The sequence below is a fragment of the Micrasema longulum genome, unplaced genomic scaffold (assembly GCF_059751315.1).
Source record: "Micrasema longulum isolate JH-2025_06_02 unplaced genomic scaffold, ASM5975131v1 h1tg000997l, whole genome shotgun sequence".
NCBI classification, from domain to species: domain Eukaryota; kingdom Metazoa; phylum Arthropoda; class Insecta; order Trichoptera; family Brachycentridae; genus Micrasema; species Micrasema longulum.
In genome coordinates, this window is record NW_028278185.1 from 620,492 (window position 1) to 634,453 (window position 13,962).

The window sequence follows — 13,962 nt, forward strand, 5'->3', positions numbered from 1 at the left end:
TAAATCACAAAAAATTGACTTAAACGAAAGAGCAATGCAAAATCGAGGACCACTTGAAGACATAATATATCTTGCGGATGTTTTGATTGAGATATCGGAGGCACAACTTTCTACTCCAGTTATGCAAAATTTGATACATCATTCGCAGGATAAGTTTGACGTTTGTTTTTCGGAGAGCATTTTTCGTACAATGTTTGGTTTTAAGAATCGTTTTAAGTGTCCCTTAATTTTAATCAGTTCTACGATGGGTTTTCCACACGATTTTGACGCTTTTGGTGCACCATCGCATCCATTGATATATTCTGACATCTTATCTCCGATAGATGTAGTAAATTTTAATTTATTTGAAAAAGTCAAAAGAATTTACCAAGACTTAAAATACAGATATTGGTACCATCATGTTTATGTTCCTAAAGTGGATGAATTAAACAGAAAGCATTTTGATTCTAACCTTAAATCAGTCGTGGAGAAAGAAAATAAAGCCGAAGTCATACTTCTAAATTATCATCCTCTACTGCTTGGTGTACGTCCACTTGTTCCTGGAATTGTCCACTTAGGAAGCGTTCACATTAAAGAACCAAAGCCATTACCATTGGTATGTCTCATTCATAATAATTAATTAAATTTTGTTGTCAAGAATCCACTTTAAACGAATTTGTTTTAGAGTCTTAAGGAAACATTGGATAAAGCTAAAAAAGGGGTGGTTTACTTTAGTTTGGGAACTAACGTAAAATCGATTTTGCTACCAGCGGAAACCAGAAAGATTTTCCTTGATGCCTTTAGAGAGATGCCATACACGGTACTGTGGAAATGGGAGAATGCTTCTCTTCCTGACAAGCCTGATAACGTGATCATATCAAAGTGGCTTCCTCAACAATCAGTCCTAAGTGCGTTTTCCAAATAAATATCATTATTTTAATAACACAAAAATATGAGACACAGTTTGGTTCACTTCCCAAAAGGTTATATTTTTGTTTTTTTTTCAAATTTTTCAAAATATTGTGATAGCTCTTTTTATCTCAGTTTTGTATTTAGATTTATTTAAATCTTAATAATTTTACAATATTTGTAAATGAAAGCTCTAAAACATTTTTTATTTTAATACTGTATTATGCCTCGCCATCGCGTTAATGTATTGAGAAAAAACTTAATATCAAATTAATATTTGAAACCATTTTTGTATGATTCACGTTTTGCAACAGAGATGAAAACCATTTCAGAGCTGAGATTATGAATATCTAGGTATTTACAAGGCTTATGGCCTGTGGTTGGCTGGTTTAAGTGGCTCTATACAATGTGTAACATTCACCGTTATGTGTTATGTACGAGTATGTTTTAACATCCACAAATTCTTCCAACTTCTGATTTTTGTTTTAAGTGAAAGTAAAATTTGTTAGATGAAATCTAGTTATTGTTTACAAATATTTGGATAAATTTAAAATATATTTTATTTTTGTATGCCATAATGATTTTATTAATAAAGTCGAAATACATAAGATAGTTACTGTATACCCAATTATTTTTGAGATGTAGAAATTTTGATCTTCAGTAATAGGTCCTCTGTATGAAAAAAAATGTCTTTAGTCTAAAAACTAATTGACTAATTATTTTTACAGATCATCCAAATGTCAAAGTTTTTATAATGCAGTGTGGTCAACAATCTATGGAAGAAGCTATTCACTTTGGTATCCCAATAATTGGAATACCATTTATCACAGACCAAACTCGTAATTTACAAATAATTTTGAAGCACAAAATCGGAAAAGGACTTCAAGCAATCGCGAAAGACCATATCCAAGAAGCGATCAAAGATTTGATGGAGAATCCGACGTAAGATATTTAAATACATCATTCGTTAACAATCTTATGTAGTCTGGGTGGAATATAATCCAGTTGTAAGAGTCGAATGGAACAAGAGTGAAAGGTTGTTTTTGACTAGATGGCTACTCTCAGATAAAAAAATCTCGAAAAAGGGAATCGTTGTGTAGTAACTGGACTTACTATGATCGGAGTCCCGGGTTCAATTCCTGGCAAGATTACATAAAATTTTAGAGAAAATGATGGTTTATTTTATTTTATTTTGAATCTTGAAATAGGGCACACATAAACATATTCTGATGTGTGCTCTAATAACAATGTGCATATTTATTTATTTATTTTATTTTATAAACATAAACGGCAAATCTGCCTTTTACAAACATTTATAATATTAACATATTTGGCTTAATATATATTTTTTTAAACATGAATTTCCTTATACCCAAGATTTAAAAAAAAAAAAATTAAAACAAATTAAACTAAAAATTATACAAGATTTATATTTAAAAAATTAACCTAAAAATTAAACAGCATATTTAGTAGAAAGTATAAATAATAAAACATTCTCCAGTAAAACAACAAGAAAATCATAAGTACTGTTTCACACAGCTAGGCAAAGTGAACAAAAAACTGTATATATATAAATATTATGAAATGGATGAATAAATAAATATAATTACCATTCACCATCTTTGAAAAAGTTCAAAAGGTTTGTTCTATAGGAACAATACCCTACACTAAATATATCAGATACGTGGGAATAACTATTGCCGAGTTCATGAAGTCTATTTAATACGGCATATATTTCATTTATAGGTTATTTAACATGTATTTCTTAACATTCTGTTTAAATTTTGTTTTTTTTTTCTTCAATAATGTTTTTTCCCATATCACTTTATTTTTTTACTGCCATATATAAAATAGAATTTTGTGAATGCATTTTTTTTATTACACTTTGCAGTATCTCATTTTCCGTGGACGTGCATATTTTAGCTTGAAACTTTATTTGTCAAAGTTTTGTAAGCTGATAACGAATCTATCGAAATCTACCGAATTATTTCTCTGAAACTACCAATTTTAACTTAATGGTAGTTGGCAACGCTGACTTGACCTTACTTTCATGTTACAAATGATCAAAATTCACAGTGTTTTCTTTTTCCAAGTTATTTAAATAAATATTTTAAAAATATTTTAGGCTTTGATTAGTCATTGGAATTATTTCAAACGATTCAAAAAAAAGAATTCCATATTTATAAAGGTACTGGTTTTTACAAGCGGTATTAGGAAGAAATTAGTTGTTATTGGTCATTAAGAATTTTCCCGGTGGAATAAAATATATATTTTTTTAAATTTCAGAATAAAAAGTAGCTGGTATTTCAACTATCGCTTAGTATAAAAATGACGATACGTTAGTCTATGGCGACGCAGCGTCGTTATACTTTGATGTTAATTTATTTTCCCACTAAGCATTCATTTTTCCACTTAGAAATTTTCCGAGGGAGTGAGATGTTTTTCCGGGATAAAAAGTACTATGTAACACTTGTCAGCTCTCCTACAATTCCTATGGAAAAAAATGACGTCAGTCGGTGGCGTCATTGCAACGTAACGGAAACGAACGCACAAACACACGCATTTATAATGTGTTATTTTATTTTGAATCCTAATTACTATAGTTTTGCCTATGTTTAAACATCCACATTCTTGATGACTTTAATCTGATTAGATTATTTTTTTACAAACTGCGTATTTTTTACTTCAAACTGGATGGTCACTATTAAGTTGTTATTAAATTCACATTCTATCACTTCTTCACAATATTTTAAATAATCCCACTTCGCCTGTTTATCTAAGAGAGCTCATCCAACCTCTTTCACAACACGGACTATATCTTCGTTCTAGTAACGAGAGATCTCTTTTAATACCCTGTCATCGCTCTAATTTTCTTGCCTCCTCTTTCACAGTAGTAGCCGCTCGATTGTGGAATAATCTACCCACTAATTTTAGAGACGCCCCTTCTTTATTTACATTTAAGTCAAGATTGAAATGTGACTATCTAAATATTTAAATTGTTCCTATATCCTTCTTCTTTTTTTCCCATCCTCTCTCCTCTCTTTATAGTATAGTGTTATTTTATATATATATATTTATTTTTGTTAATCTTCGCTTTTAATTTTTGTATGATATTGTAAAATTCAATATGTCCATGTATTCAATTCAATTTCAATTCAATTCAATTTATTTATTCTAAATATCACATAAACATTACAAAAATATATTCAATACGTACATATTATAAAAAAGAAAAAAAAAATACATGAAAGAGACTAATGTCAAAGTAGTAGAAGAATCCTGCTCCGGAAAATCCCTTCGGATACATGGAACAGATCAATATCCAGAGCGATGTTGTTCAACATAGCGGTAGCCCTTCCAACAGGCATAACCATAGGCAGGTTGGTCCTGAATATCGGAATATGAGACAATCTATGCTGACGCTGTCTTAGGTAATTATCAGAAACATACAAACCAATGCTCATCATAATTTCAGAGTTATCGATTATACCGCGCAACAATTGGTAAAAATGTGTAGTCAAATATATAATACCCTGGAGAAACTCGGTCAAGTAGAGCCAAGGATAATAACCGCATTCTCTCTTGTAGAGATATCTCAGAAACTTCTTTTGGATTTTCTCTATCATAAGAGAGTACTTCAGTTCATGTGGCCCCCAAATCATCGAGCCACTCTCTAGTCTACTTCGTGCCAAGGAGTTGTAAAGAGTTCTCAGTACGCGGGTATTTTCGAAAACCCTGGCAGTACGCAGAAAAAATCTTAACATCTTCAATGCATTACCACTGATTGTCTCTATATGTTCATGAAATGTCAGAGTGCTCACTAATTTAGCGCCCAGATCTTTAACATTCAATTTTCGTATCAGATTCTGGTCATTCATTTTGTAGCGAAAAAAAAGAGTTTTTTGGCCCCTAATGAAGGACGTGACCAAACACTTGGAAACATTAAACCCAAGTTTGTTTCGCCTTCCCCATTCAGATATATTAGATATATCCGCTTAGAGAAGACGAAAAACGACAGAAGTTGTCACCTATAAGAACAGCTTTAAGTCATCCGCAAACAACAGAAAACGCGAGTTCAATATTACATTTTTAATATTATTAATGAAAATTGAGAAAAACAATGGACGCAGGTTAGAAATTTGCGGGACACCCGAGAAAGTATGGAAACACTCTTACGCGAATAGACCGTAGGAGACGTATTGGTTTCTGTTTTGAAGGTAGCTCGCCATTAATTTTAACATACCATCCGAATAACCGATTTTATACAGCTTATTTAATAAGACATCATGGTCGACAGTATCAAAGGCCTTGGCGAAGTCATTATATGAACAGTCTAACTGATGTCCTGCATCCAGAGCCGTGACGTTGTTTGTAAAAACCATTAGATTGGTTTCAACCGAGCGGCCTTTCCTGAACCCATGTTGTTCATCAATAATAAATGGCTCTACTCGGGAAGTGACGATTCTACAGATGATAATTTCAAATACCTTTGCTGGTGCAGAGAGAACAGCTACAGGTCTGTAATTTTCTACTGATGACTTAGATCCACTTTTATGTATAGGTGTTACTTTTGACGTCTTTTATGTTTCTGGGAAGACCCCCGTATTAAAAGAAAGATTATACAAAAAACAGAGGGGTTTTTTGATCAGTTCCACACAACCTTTTAGGAAGAATGTCTGAATAAAATCTGGTCCGAGAGAATTAGTATTACTTAACTTTTTGAAAGTGTTAGCCACATCCTTCTCATTGATATTTTGAACATCAATAAACTGTGCCACCAGTCTGTGAACATTGCTTAACAATATTAACATCCAGAAGCGGAGGTTCATTGCTATATACTGTTTTAAAATGACCTGCAAACGCCTCAGCTGTGTTTGCACCCCGAACCAATTTTTCACCCCATGTCATGGAGTCAACATTCCCACCGTCCGCCTTTTGTGACCTTATATAGTCCCAAAAGGTATTGGGATCATGTTGCTTTTCATGTTGGAAATGAACTCCCGGTACGCCAATCGAATTCTATGTCTTACGACAAATCTGTAACACCCAAGCATCTCATAATCACCGCGACAGCCAGAAGCTTTCCACTTTTTATGATAGAAATGATTAGTCTGTATGTTTCTAACAATATCCCTAGAAAACCACTTCGGATATCGCCTCCCACCAGAAGCCTGAGATTTTCTAGGGAAGCAGGAATCAAATACATCTTCAACAATACGATAAAAATATTGTACCGCATCATTTATATCTGATATTTTATACATCTCGCCCCAGTCGATACCGTCCATGAGAGAGGACAGTCGGTCAAAGAAAATTTATAATTTTCTCAAACTGAACGGTTTGGGTAGGTAGGAAGAAATTGCCTTAATGCAATATGCCCGCCCTTATATGTATATATATTGTATATGTATATAAAGTTATAGTGAGTATTTACAAATGGAAAGTAATATTATTTCCATTTGTAAATACTCACTACAAACCACAAACTTTAAAATATCTTTTTTTCACTTAAATTTTAATTTTTAAACAACTTTCAATTATGTTTTTCTTTTTCCTTCTCTTTTTTATACTTTCATAATTAACCTAACATATAATTGCTTTATAATATGGAAACTTCACTGGTCCATTAGAATTAAGTCTAATTGTGTAAAATATTAAACTTTGTAACTGTACTGTATGTTTCCTAAAAAATATTAAATTTAAAAAAAAATTTAAAAAAAACTATCAAATAAATAAATATTTCAGTCGTTTATTTGTGATATCACATATGTACTCGTATATTAAAGATGTAAAAACCAGTAACATAAATTTAGAACTCAATGTAATAATGACATTTAACTAAATATTCTCAAAAACAATTAAATAGTTACCGAATTATACAATAATTGCGTGTAAAAGAAATAGAAAACGTATTAGAATATATATATAAGTGAAGTAATATCAATGCAAGGTATAGATTTAAATATTTTTGGTTAAGGGACCTGATTACAATAGAAAGTTAACAAAGTTATCTTCTATTGTCTATAAAATAAAACCAAATTGTCTGTATGAAAATGCGTCTATTTTTATGATTTTTTTATTTGAAATATATTCCAATACATATTTCCGAAGAATTTTTTATATACCTTTCAATTATACAAATTTTCGTACATAAACATAAAATTCAATTTCACTTCAAGACGATTGAAGATATCGCTTTTGACTTCCCATTGTAATGAGCCTAAAAAAACAGTTATTTTGTATTATTTACAGAATATTTAACTAGTGTTATTATGAGCTGGACAGGCGATGTCGCAATTTTGAAATATTCTTAAAATAAATCATTAATACCGTGTAACAAGAATACACTGCATTAAAAAATGCATTGCCGACAAGGTTTATTGTTATTCTTATCAGATTTACGATTATTTTGTTGTTATGATTTCTGAGCGTCAATTTTATTTTTCTCTAGCTATGTGTCTAACATCAAGAGTCTACGTGGAAAGTTATACGACCAGCCACAGAGTTCCCTGGAGCGTGCGGTGTGGTGGACTGAGTACGTGATACGTCACGGGGGCGCGCGTCATCTGCGATCGCCTGCGGCGGACATGCCCTTCTACCAATACTTCTGTCTTGACGTCCTAGCGCTCCTTCTTACAGGAATCACCTGTACCATTGTATCATTTTACACTCTAGCGCGATGTCTTGTAAAATGTAGAGCAAAGAAATTTAAAACGGCGTGAATTTGCTTTTTTATCAATCTTCTAAATTCCATCTATGGAGCCTCGCCATTAAAACAAATTACAATAATAAAATAAAAAATTATACCGTAATGTGAAGCGAAGTTGATCATTTTATTTACTCTGTTAAATAATTATGTGAAAAAAATTAAGTTCATCAATTTTTTTTTTTCAGTTTTCACTGAAATTGTCAATATTAATGTGTGATCGACTTTACCACCAGGGTAAATATAATATTTTATTTACCCTGTGGGGTAAATTTTTTACCCTGGAGTTTTCTTGGAAATTACGACTTTAACTGTTTGGTAGAGTGTAAAAATTAATAATAACATAAAATATATAATTTATGTATTTGTTTACTTTTTGAATAAAAAAAATGTTTATACTTGCTCAATATTAAATAAATTAATCCATCTCTGCCTCTCTTGAAATCCCAACCTAAAACCTTTAATTATTGGTCCAAATGGAGTAACATGACTGTCTGGCATATCAATATCAACTCTACAAAAACGTAGTAATAACATTGAATCCACATTTATGCATAATTTACTAAATGGCTAAACTGATGTACCACAGTTACTAGAACAAAGTGCATTTCAATCCGCGGTTTGCAAAATAATAATGTCCTGTTCCTTGATCAGCACAGCATAAATTTTGGCTCGCATGCACCAATGTCTCGATTGTGTCGCGTTGTGAACTCGAGACAAGATCTGGACTTTATTGGTGTAAGTCTTTCTAGCTTTAAACAATCACTAAGATAGACCAGATCTTGTCATGAGGTAATAATTTTTTTTTTTGTCCTAGCTTTAATTGTCTTTTGTTGAATTTTAAAACAATTGTACCATTATGTATTTTAATGAAATGTGTTTTCCATTATTAAATGGACTGTTTATGTCCGTAAATAGATAAATAAATATGTGAATGATGAACAGACATCTTTTTCGCTTTCTTTCTTTCAAAGGAACGTTATTTTTTAGTGACCGACCGAAGTTTTAGTTTCGGTTTCGATCAGATTCATCCAGTAAAACGAGTTTCGGGTGCAGTTTCGGCTCAGCCGAAACCTGCGATCGGGATGTGTCGGATATCATTTGTCTGTACTCGAAAAAACCTTGTGCATCTTTTGGTTCTCGTAAATTCTAATGTCTTTTTTATTTATATTTTTGTAATTCCTTTATAGTTAATGGGTTAAATATCCTATAGCGTACATTGAAGAATTGAAACATATAAATTGTATATATATAAAACATAACAATGAACCAAGAAGCGATTTGATTTCTGTCTATTACTTCATTGTGTATTTTATCTAAAACTTATTTGAATGAACTCGTAATGTTTAGCAAAAAAACGCTTATTTAAGGCCTTTTGATGTGACTTTTAACGGGTAGATGCAGAAAACTCGAAAAGTGGTTATATATAATTACTTACCAGCATTAAATCAAATGCTTGACAATAAAGTAAATACTTTAAATACTAATATTTCATTCTTTGGTTCACCTACATCAAAATATCATTTTTTTGGTATTCTTTTTCCGTCCAAGTTGCTAGACTTTGGAATGAGCTACATTTTCATATAAAAAGTGCACCTTCTCTAGCCACCTTCAAGAAACGCCTAAAACATTATTATATATCCCCAGAATCCTGAACTCCCTGAGTTTTTACTGTTTTTTTTTCATCTCAAATATGTATTTTTATCCCTTTTTTCTCTGGTTCATCTTTCTCTTTCCTTCCAAACTTATTATCTGATCCTACATTCCTCATAATTTAATATGAATAAAATATTTTTTCACATATGTTGATATATGCCAGCCTTATATCTCCTAAAACAGCTGTTATTTTTAATTAATTTGTTTTTTAAAAACTATTTTAACATTAACATACTACAAAAGAGATGAAAAACATTTAAGAGAAGGTAATATAAAAGTCTAGGCATCTACAGGGCTTATGAACTGTCAATGGCTGGTTTAAGTGGCCACTTTACATACTGTGTAACATTCACCATTCTTAAATTAATATATTACAACAGAGATAAAGAACATTTAAGAGAAGGTAATATAGAAGTCTAGGCATCTATGGCTGGTTTAGGTGGCAGCCATTGACAGGTCATTAGCCCTGTAGATGCCTAGACTTATATATTACCTTCTCATAAATGCTCTTAATCTCTGTTGTAATATGTTAATATAAACAGCTCCCCAGGGAGTTGAATCCAGTCCTTGTCTACGAAAATTTGGACAAACTAAAAATATTGTTCACCATTCTGCCTATATTTGAACATCTATATTCCTTCAATTCTTTCATCTGTTGATGTTTGTGAAGTTAAAGAGCTGAAACCTTTATTTATGCGGGTGAGATTCATATAATTGAATTATTTCACCCACATACTAGGCAACATCTGAAAATATTATTTTTTCAATTTCTATACTTCTTCATGGACCAGGTAATTTATCAACAATATTTTGAGTTTGTCCAAATTTTTGTATACAAGAACTGGATTCAACTCCTAGGGGAGCTAATAATTCAATTATATGAATCTCACCCGCAAAAATAAAGGTTTCAGCTCTTTAACTTCACAAACATCAACAGATGAAAGAATTGAAGGAATATAGATGTTCAAATATAGGCAGAATGGTAAATGTTACACAGTGTGTAAATTGGCCACTTAAACCAGCCATTGACAGGTCATAAGCCCTGTAGATGCCTAGACTTTTATATAACCTTCTCTTAAATGTTCTTCATCTCTGTTGTAGTATGTTAATATAAACAGCTCCCCAGGGAGTTGAATGCAGTCCTTGTCTACAAAAACTTTGGACAAACTCAAAATATTGTTGACTATTTTAACATATTGATGTATCTTTAGATATACAACAGGTGCCGTGGAGCAGTTGGTTAGACGGCTAACTGTGAAACTGGCGTCGTGGGTTCGATTTCCGCCAGTTGCAAGAAAAAAATTCAAGATTTTTTTTTTCTCAATTGGTCTGAGTGTTGTGGTGCATTTTTCGAAACCTCCTTTTATAATCCCTCTCTTTCCCACCTGCTTACAATCCTCTAAAAAGAGACTCAGCAAGTTGATTCTTTAAAAAAATATGTTTATAGTTTTTTATTACAGAATTTTGACCAATCGCTTCTTTTGACCAGTCTTTTTTTTGATTGACTGGAATATATCGCTTTTAGCAATAAGTCCACCAAAATGTTTATGATTTGTACTTGACGTTTTAATTTAATAAATAAGTAAAATTATTTTTATGTATTTCCAAAAATTATTTTGAATAAAATAGCATTTTTTTCTCCTTACTGCTTGAATTGCAAATAAATTGTCATACTTGTAAAGCAATTTATCATTATAAATATGTGTCTTCAGTACATTATTATATCATCATCGAAATAATTTAAATGATAACAACTGTTTAATAATGATCTATCATTATCCGTTTTAAGTCATCATAGGAAATCATTAATAGCATATTTATTTATATAACTGACTTCTTGGGAAAGTGAGTAATATTTATATACAGGTTATAATTATTTACATCCAATGTACAATTTATATTATGTACAAAAAGTTTAATGAATAAAATAATTACCTTGATATCATTTTAATGTCATATAATATTGAAAAGGTCCAGAATAAATTTTAAGAGATTCATTCATTTTAAAAAAGGTTTTAGAATCGATTTTTTATTTTTTTATTTGATACCGTTTATTTTGAAATTATTAAGATTAAATGATAATATAATTTTAATAGATTATATAACAGTAAATGACCCCTTTTTATTTATAATTATTCAATATAATGCCCAAAATTGTTTACTTTAATAAACTTTCATATTCCACATAGACCAACAAGACTAATTTTTTTGTTTAAAATTCATCATCATGGTACTATTTATTCATTGAATTCTCCAACTATTCGCATTCAGTGACTTGCTAATTAATAGTGATTATTAAGATTTATTTTATACCACGTCGCTGATTATCGAGTCCTGTGTTTTGAAAAAGAATTAATAATTCATAATTCAAAAAAAATATTAGTTCTTTTCTTTTGTTTAAACTCTTCACACTTGTGTTCTTAATTATTTTTTGAATTTATTATTGTTTAGGATTAAAATTTATTTATAACATGATTTCAACTTTCTAACTTTCCTTTTATGAATAATAAAAACTTTATTGGTACCGCATAGTATCTTAATAGTATGTGTTACATGAAAATAAGTCTTACAACTTCAGGTGCTAGTCCATGGGTTATAAAATAAGCATTTTATATCGAAGAACCCGGAAATTGAACTCGAGATCTCTTGTATGGTAAAAAGCAAACATGCTGACCTTTGCGACCATAAGGCGGATATTTATTTATAGATTATAGCAATTTTAATTTCATTTATGTGTGATATGAGCCCGGGTAAATGAAGAATACAGTTTGAAAACACTCATTTAAGGTTCTGGTTATTGCACACATTTGTATTTTTTATCAACCTTGACACAGAAATAATCCACAAATAAAATTGTAAATTGTAGCACATTATTTTTTTAATGATAGCTTTTATAATTTCTTCATTTTTTAACGTGCAATTTAAAACTTTAAAAATAAATATACACAATGATAATTATATGTGTATATTTTATTTATTTATTTATCTTTTCCAAAATTGCAAAAACAATAATTAATAAAACTGCAACAAAAAATAACTTGATATTGTTTTTATTTAAAAAAAATGAAAACAAAGAAATATATGTACTTTAGTAGAAAGTATCAACAAAAATAAATATAACATATTTTGTACAATAGGTATATTTAATGACATTTTATTTTGCATTTTTAAGTACATATGTGTATATAATCCCATATAAAACTGTTTGGTTATTTTTTGTTTTTAAACGTAATTTTTGTTTAAATATAAATCATTTTCGTGAAATGGTTTTTTTTGTTAAAAACTGTAGCCATATATTATTTAAACAAGCGAACGATTTGAACACTCTGTAGGTCAAAATGTAAAATACACTGTGTTTGTATACTCTTATTTTTCAAAACCTATGAAGGTCTAACTTTCGAAGGTCATAACTGGTTATGACATTTGATACGTTTTTTTTCAAAAAGATTTGTAAAACAGATACGCGGCTGTTAGGTACCTTAGAAATATATTGTATTTTTTATGAGGTTTATTTCAAACAACTGTCCATCATATTTTTAGAGTGAAATATATCATTAAATATATCTTGTTAGCTGAATAAATAATAGCTATATACGAAATACTCTAACTCCAATCTGTTAAATATTTGTTAAAAATATGTTATCAATAGTGATTATATTGAGTTTTTCTACTGACATTTCTTGGTGGATCTGCATTTTAATTATAATACTAAAAATACTTTATAGTTTTATTCCACTTTTATTTATAATTATTTTATAATTTTTTTACCAGTGACCGGGTTTCGTCGTGACCGACATCGTCAGACTGGTGGGAGACTAAACAAATTTCTATGTTAAATACAAGTGCAAGCAGGGATTGTCAATCATGATTTTATATAATTATTTAAATAAAAGAATTTAAATTAAAATCATTTAAGTATAAGGTAATAACAATTATAAGAATATAAGTTTTGTTTGAATGTATATAATAAAAACTGGTCTAAAATATATAATTTTATGAAGTTTTTTAATGTAAATGTATTTGAATTACATGAATTTAAATTCAATTAAAACTATAACAAGAGCCGCTGGTTGGTAGTTCCATCGACAGCTATGTCTCCGGGTCTGGGGGGTATTTAAGTGATTCTCTGAAAGTAAAAATTCCCGGCAGTTAATTCTTATCGATTAGTTTCATTGTTTGTATTTTATTTACCCCCGGACCCGGAGACATAGCTGTCGATGGAACTACCAACCAGCGGCCCCTGTTATAGTTTTAATTAAATTTAAATACATAAAATTCAAATCTATTTTCATTATAAAACTTCATAAAATTGTATATTTTACACCAGTTTTTATTATATACATTCAAACAAAACTTATATTCTTATAATTGTTATTACCTTATACTTAAATGATTTAAATTTAAATTCTTTTATTTACATAATTATATAAAATCATGATTTACAACCCCTGCTTGCACTTGTATATAACATAGAAATTTGTTTAGTCTCCCACCAGTCTGACGATCTCGGTCACGACGAAACCCGGTCACTGGTAAAAAATTTATAAAATAATTATAAATAAAAGTGGAATGAAATTATAAAGTATTTTTATTATTAAAATTATCAATAGTTATATTTATTTTTTAAAAATTGAAGCACTAGCTTTGTCATTTTCCGTGTTGAAATAGTATTTTGTTAGTTTTTTCTTTTCAAGTTTTATAAATAAACCCTT

General features: G+C 30.1%; 1 protein-coding gene across 1 annotated transcript in view; it reads left to right on the top strand.

Annotated features, from left to right (window-relative positions):
* The first annotated feature begins 244 nt into the window (after positions 1-244).
* Positions 245-13,962, top strand: part of LOC148277665 (UDP-glucosyltransferase 2-like) — a 35,041-nt gene continuing 21,323 nt past the window's right edge. The window contains exons 1-4 of the mRNA XM_088232566.1: positions 245-595; positions 665-887; positions 1,617-1,830; positions 7,340-7,574. Of these exons, the coding sequence (XP_088088692.1) occupies positions 245-595; positions 665-887; positions 1,617-1,830; positions 7,340-7,574 (1,023 nt within the window). The remainder of the gene's footprint in view (positions 596-664; positions 888-1,616; positions 1,831-7,339; positions 7,575-13,962) is intronic.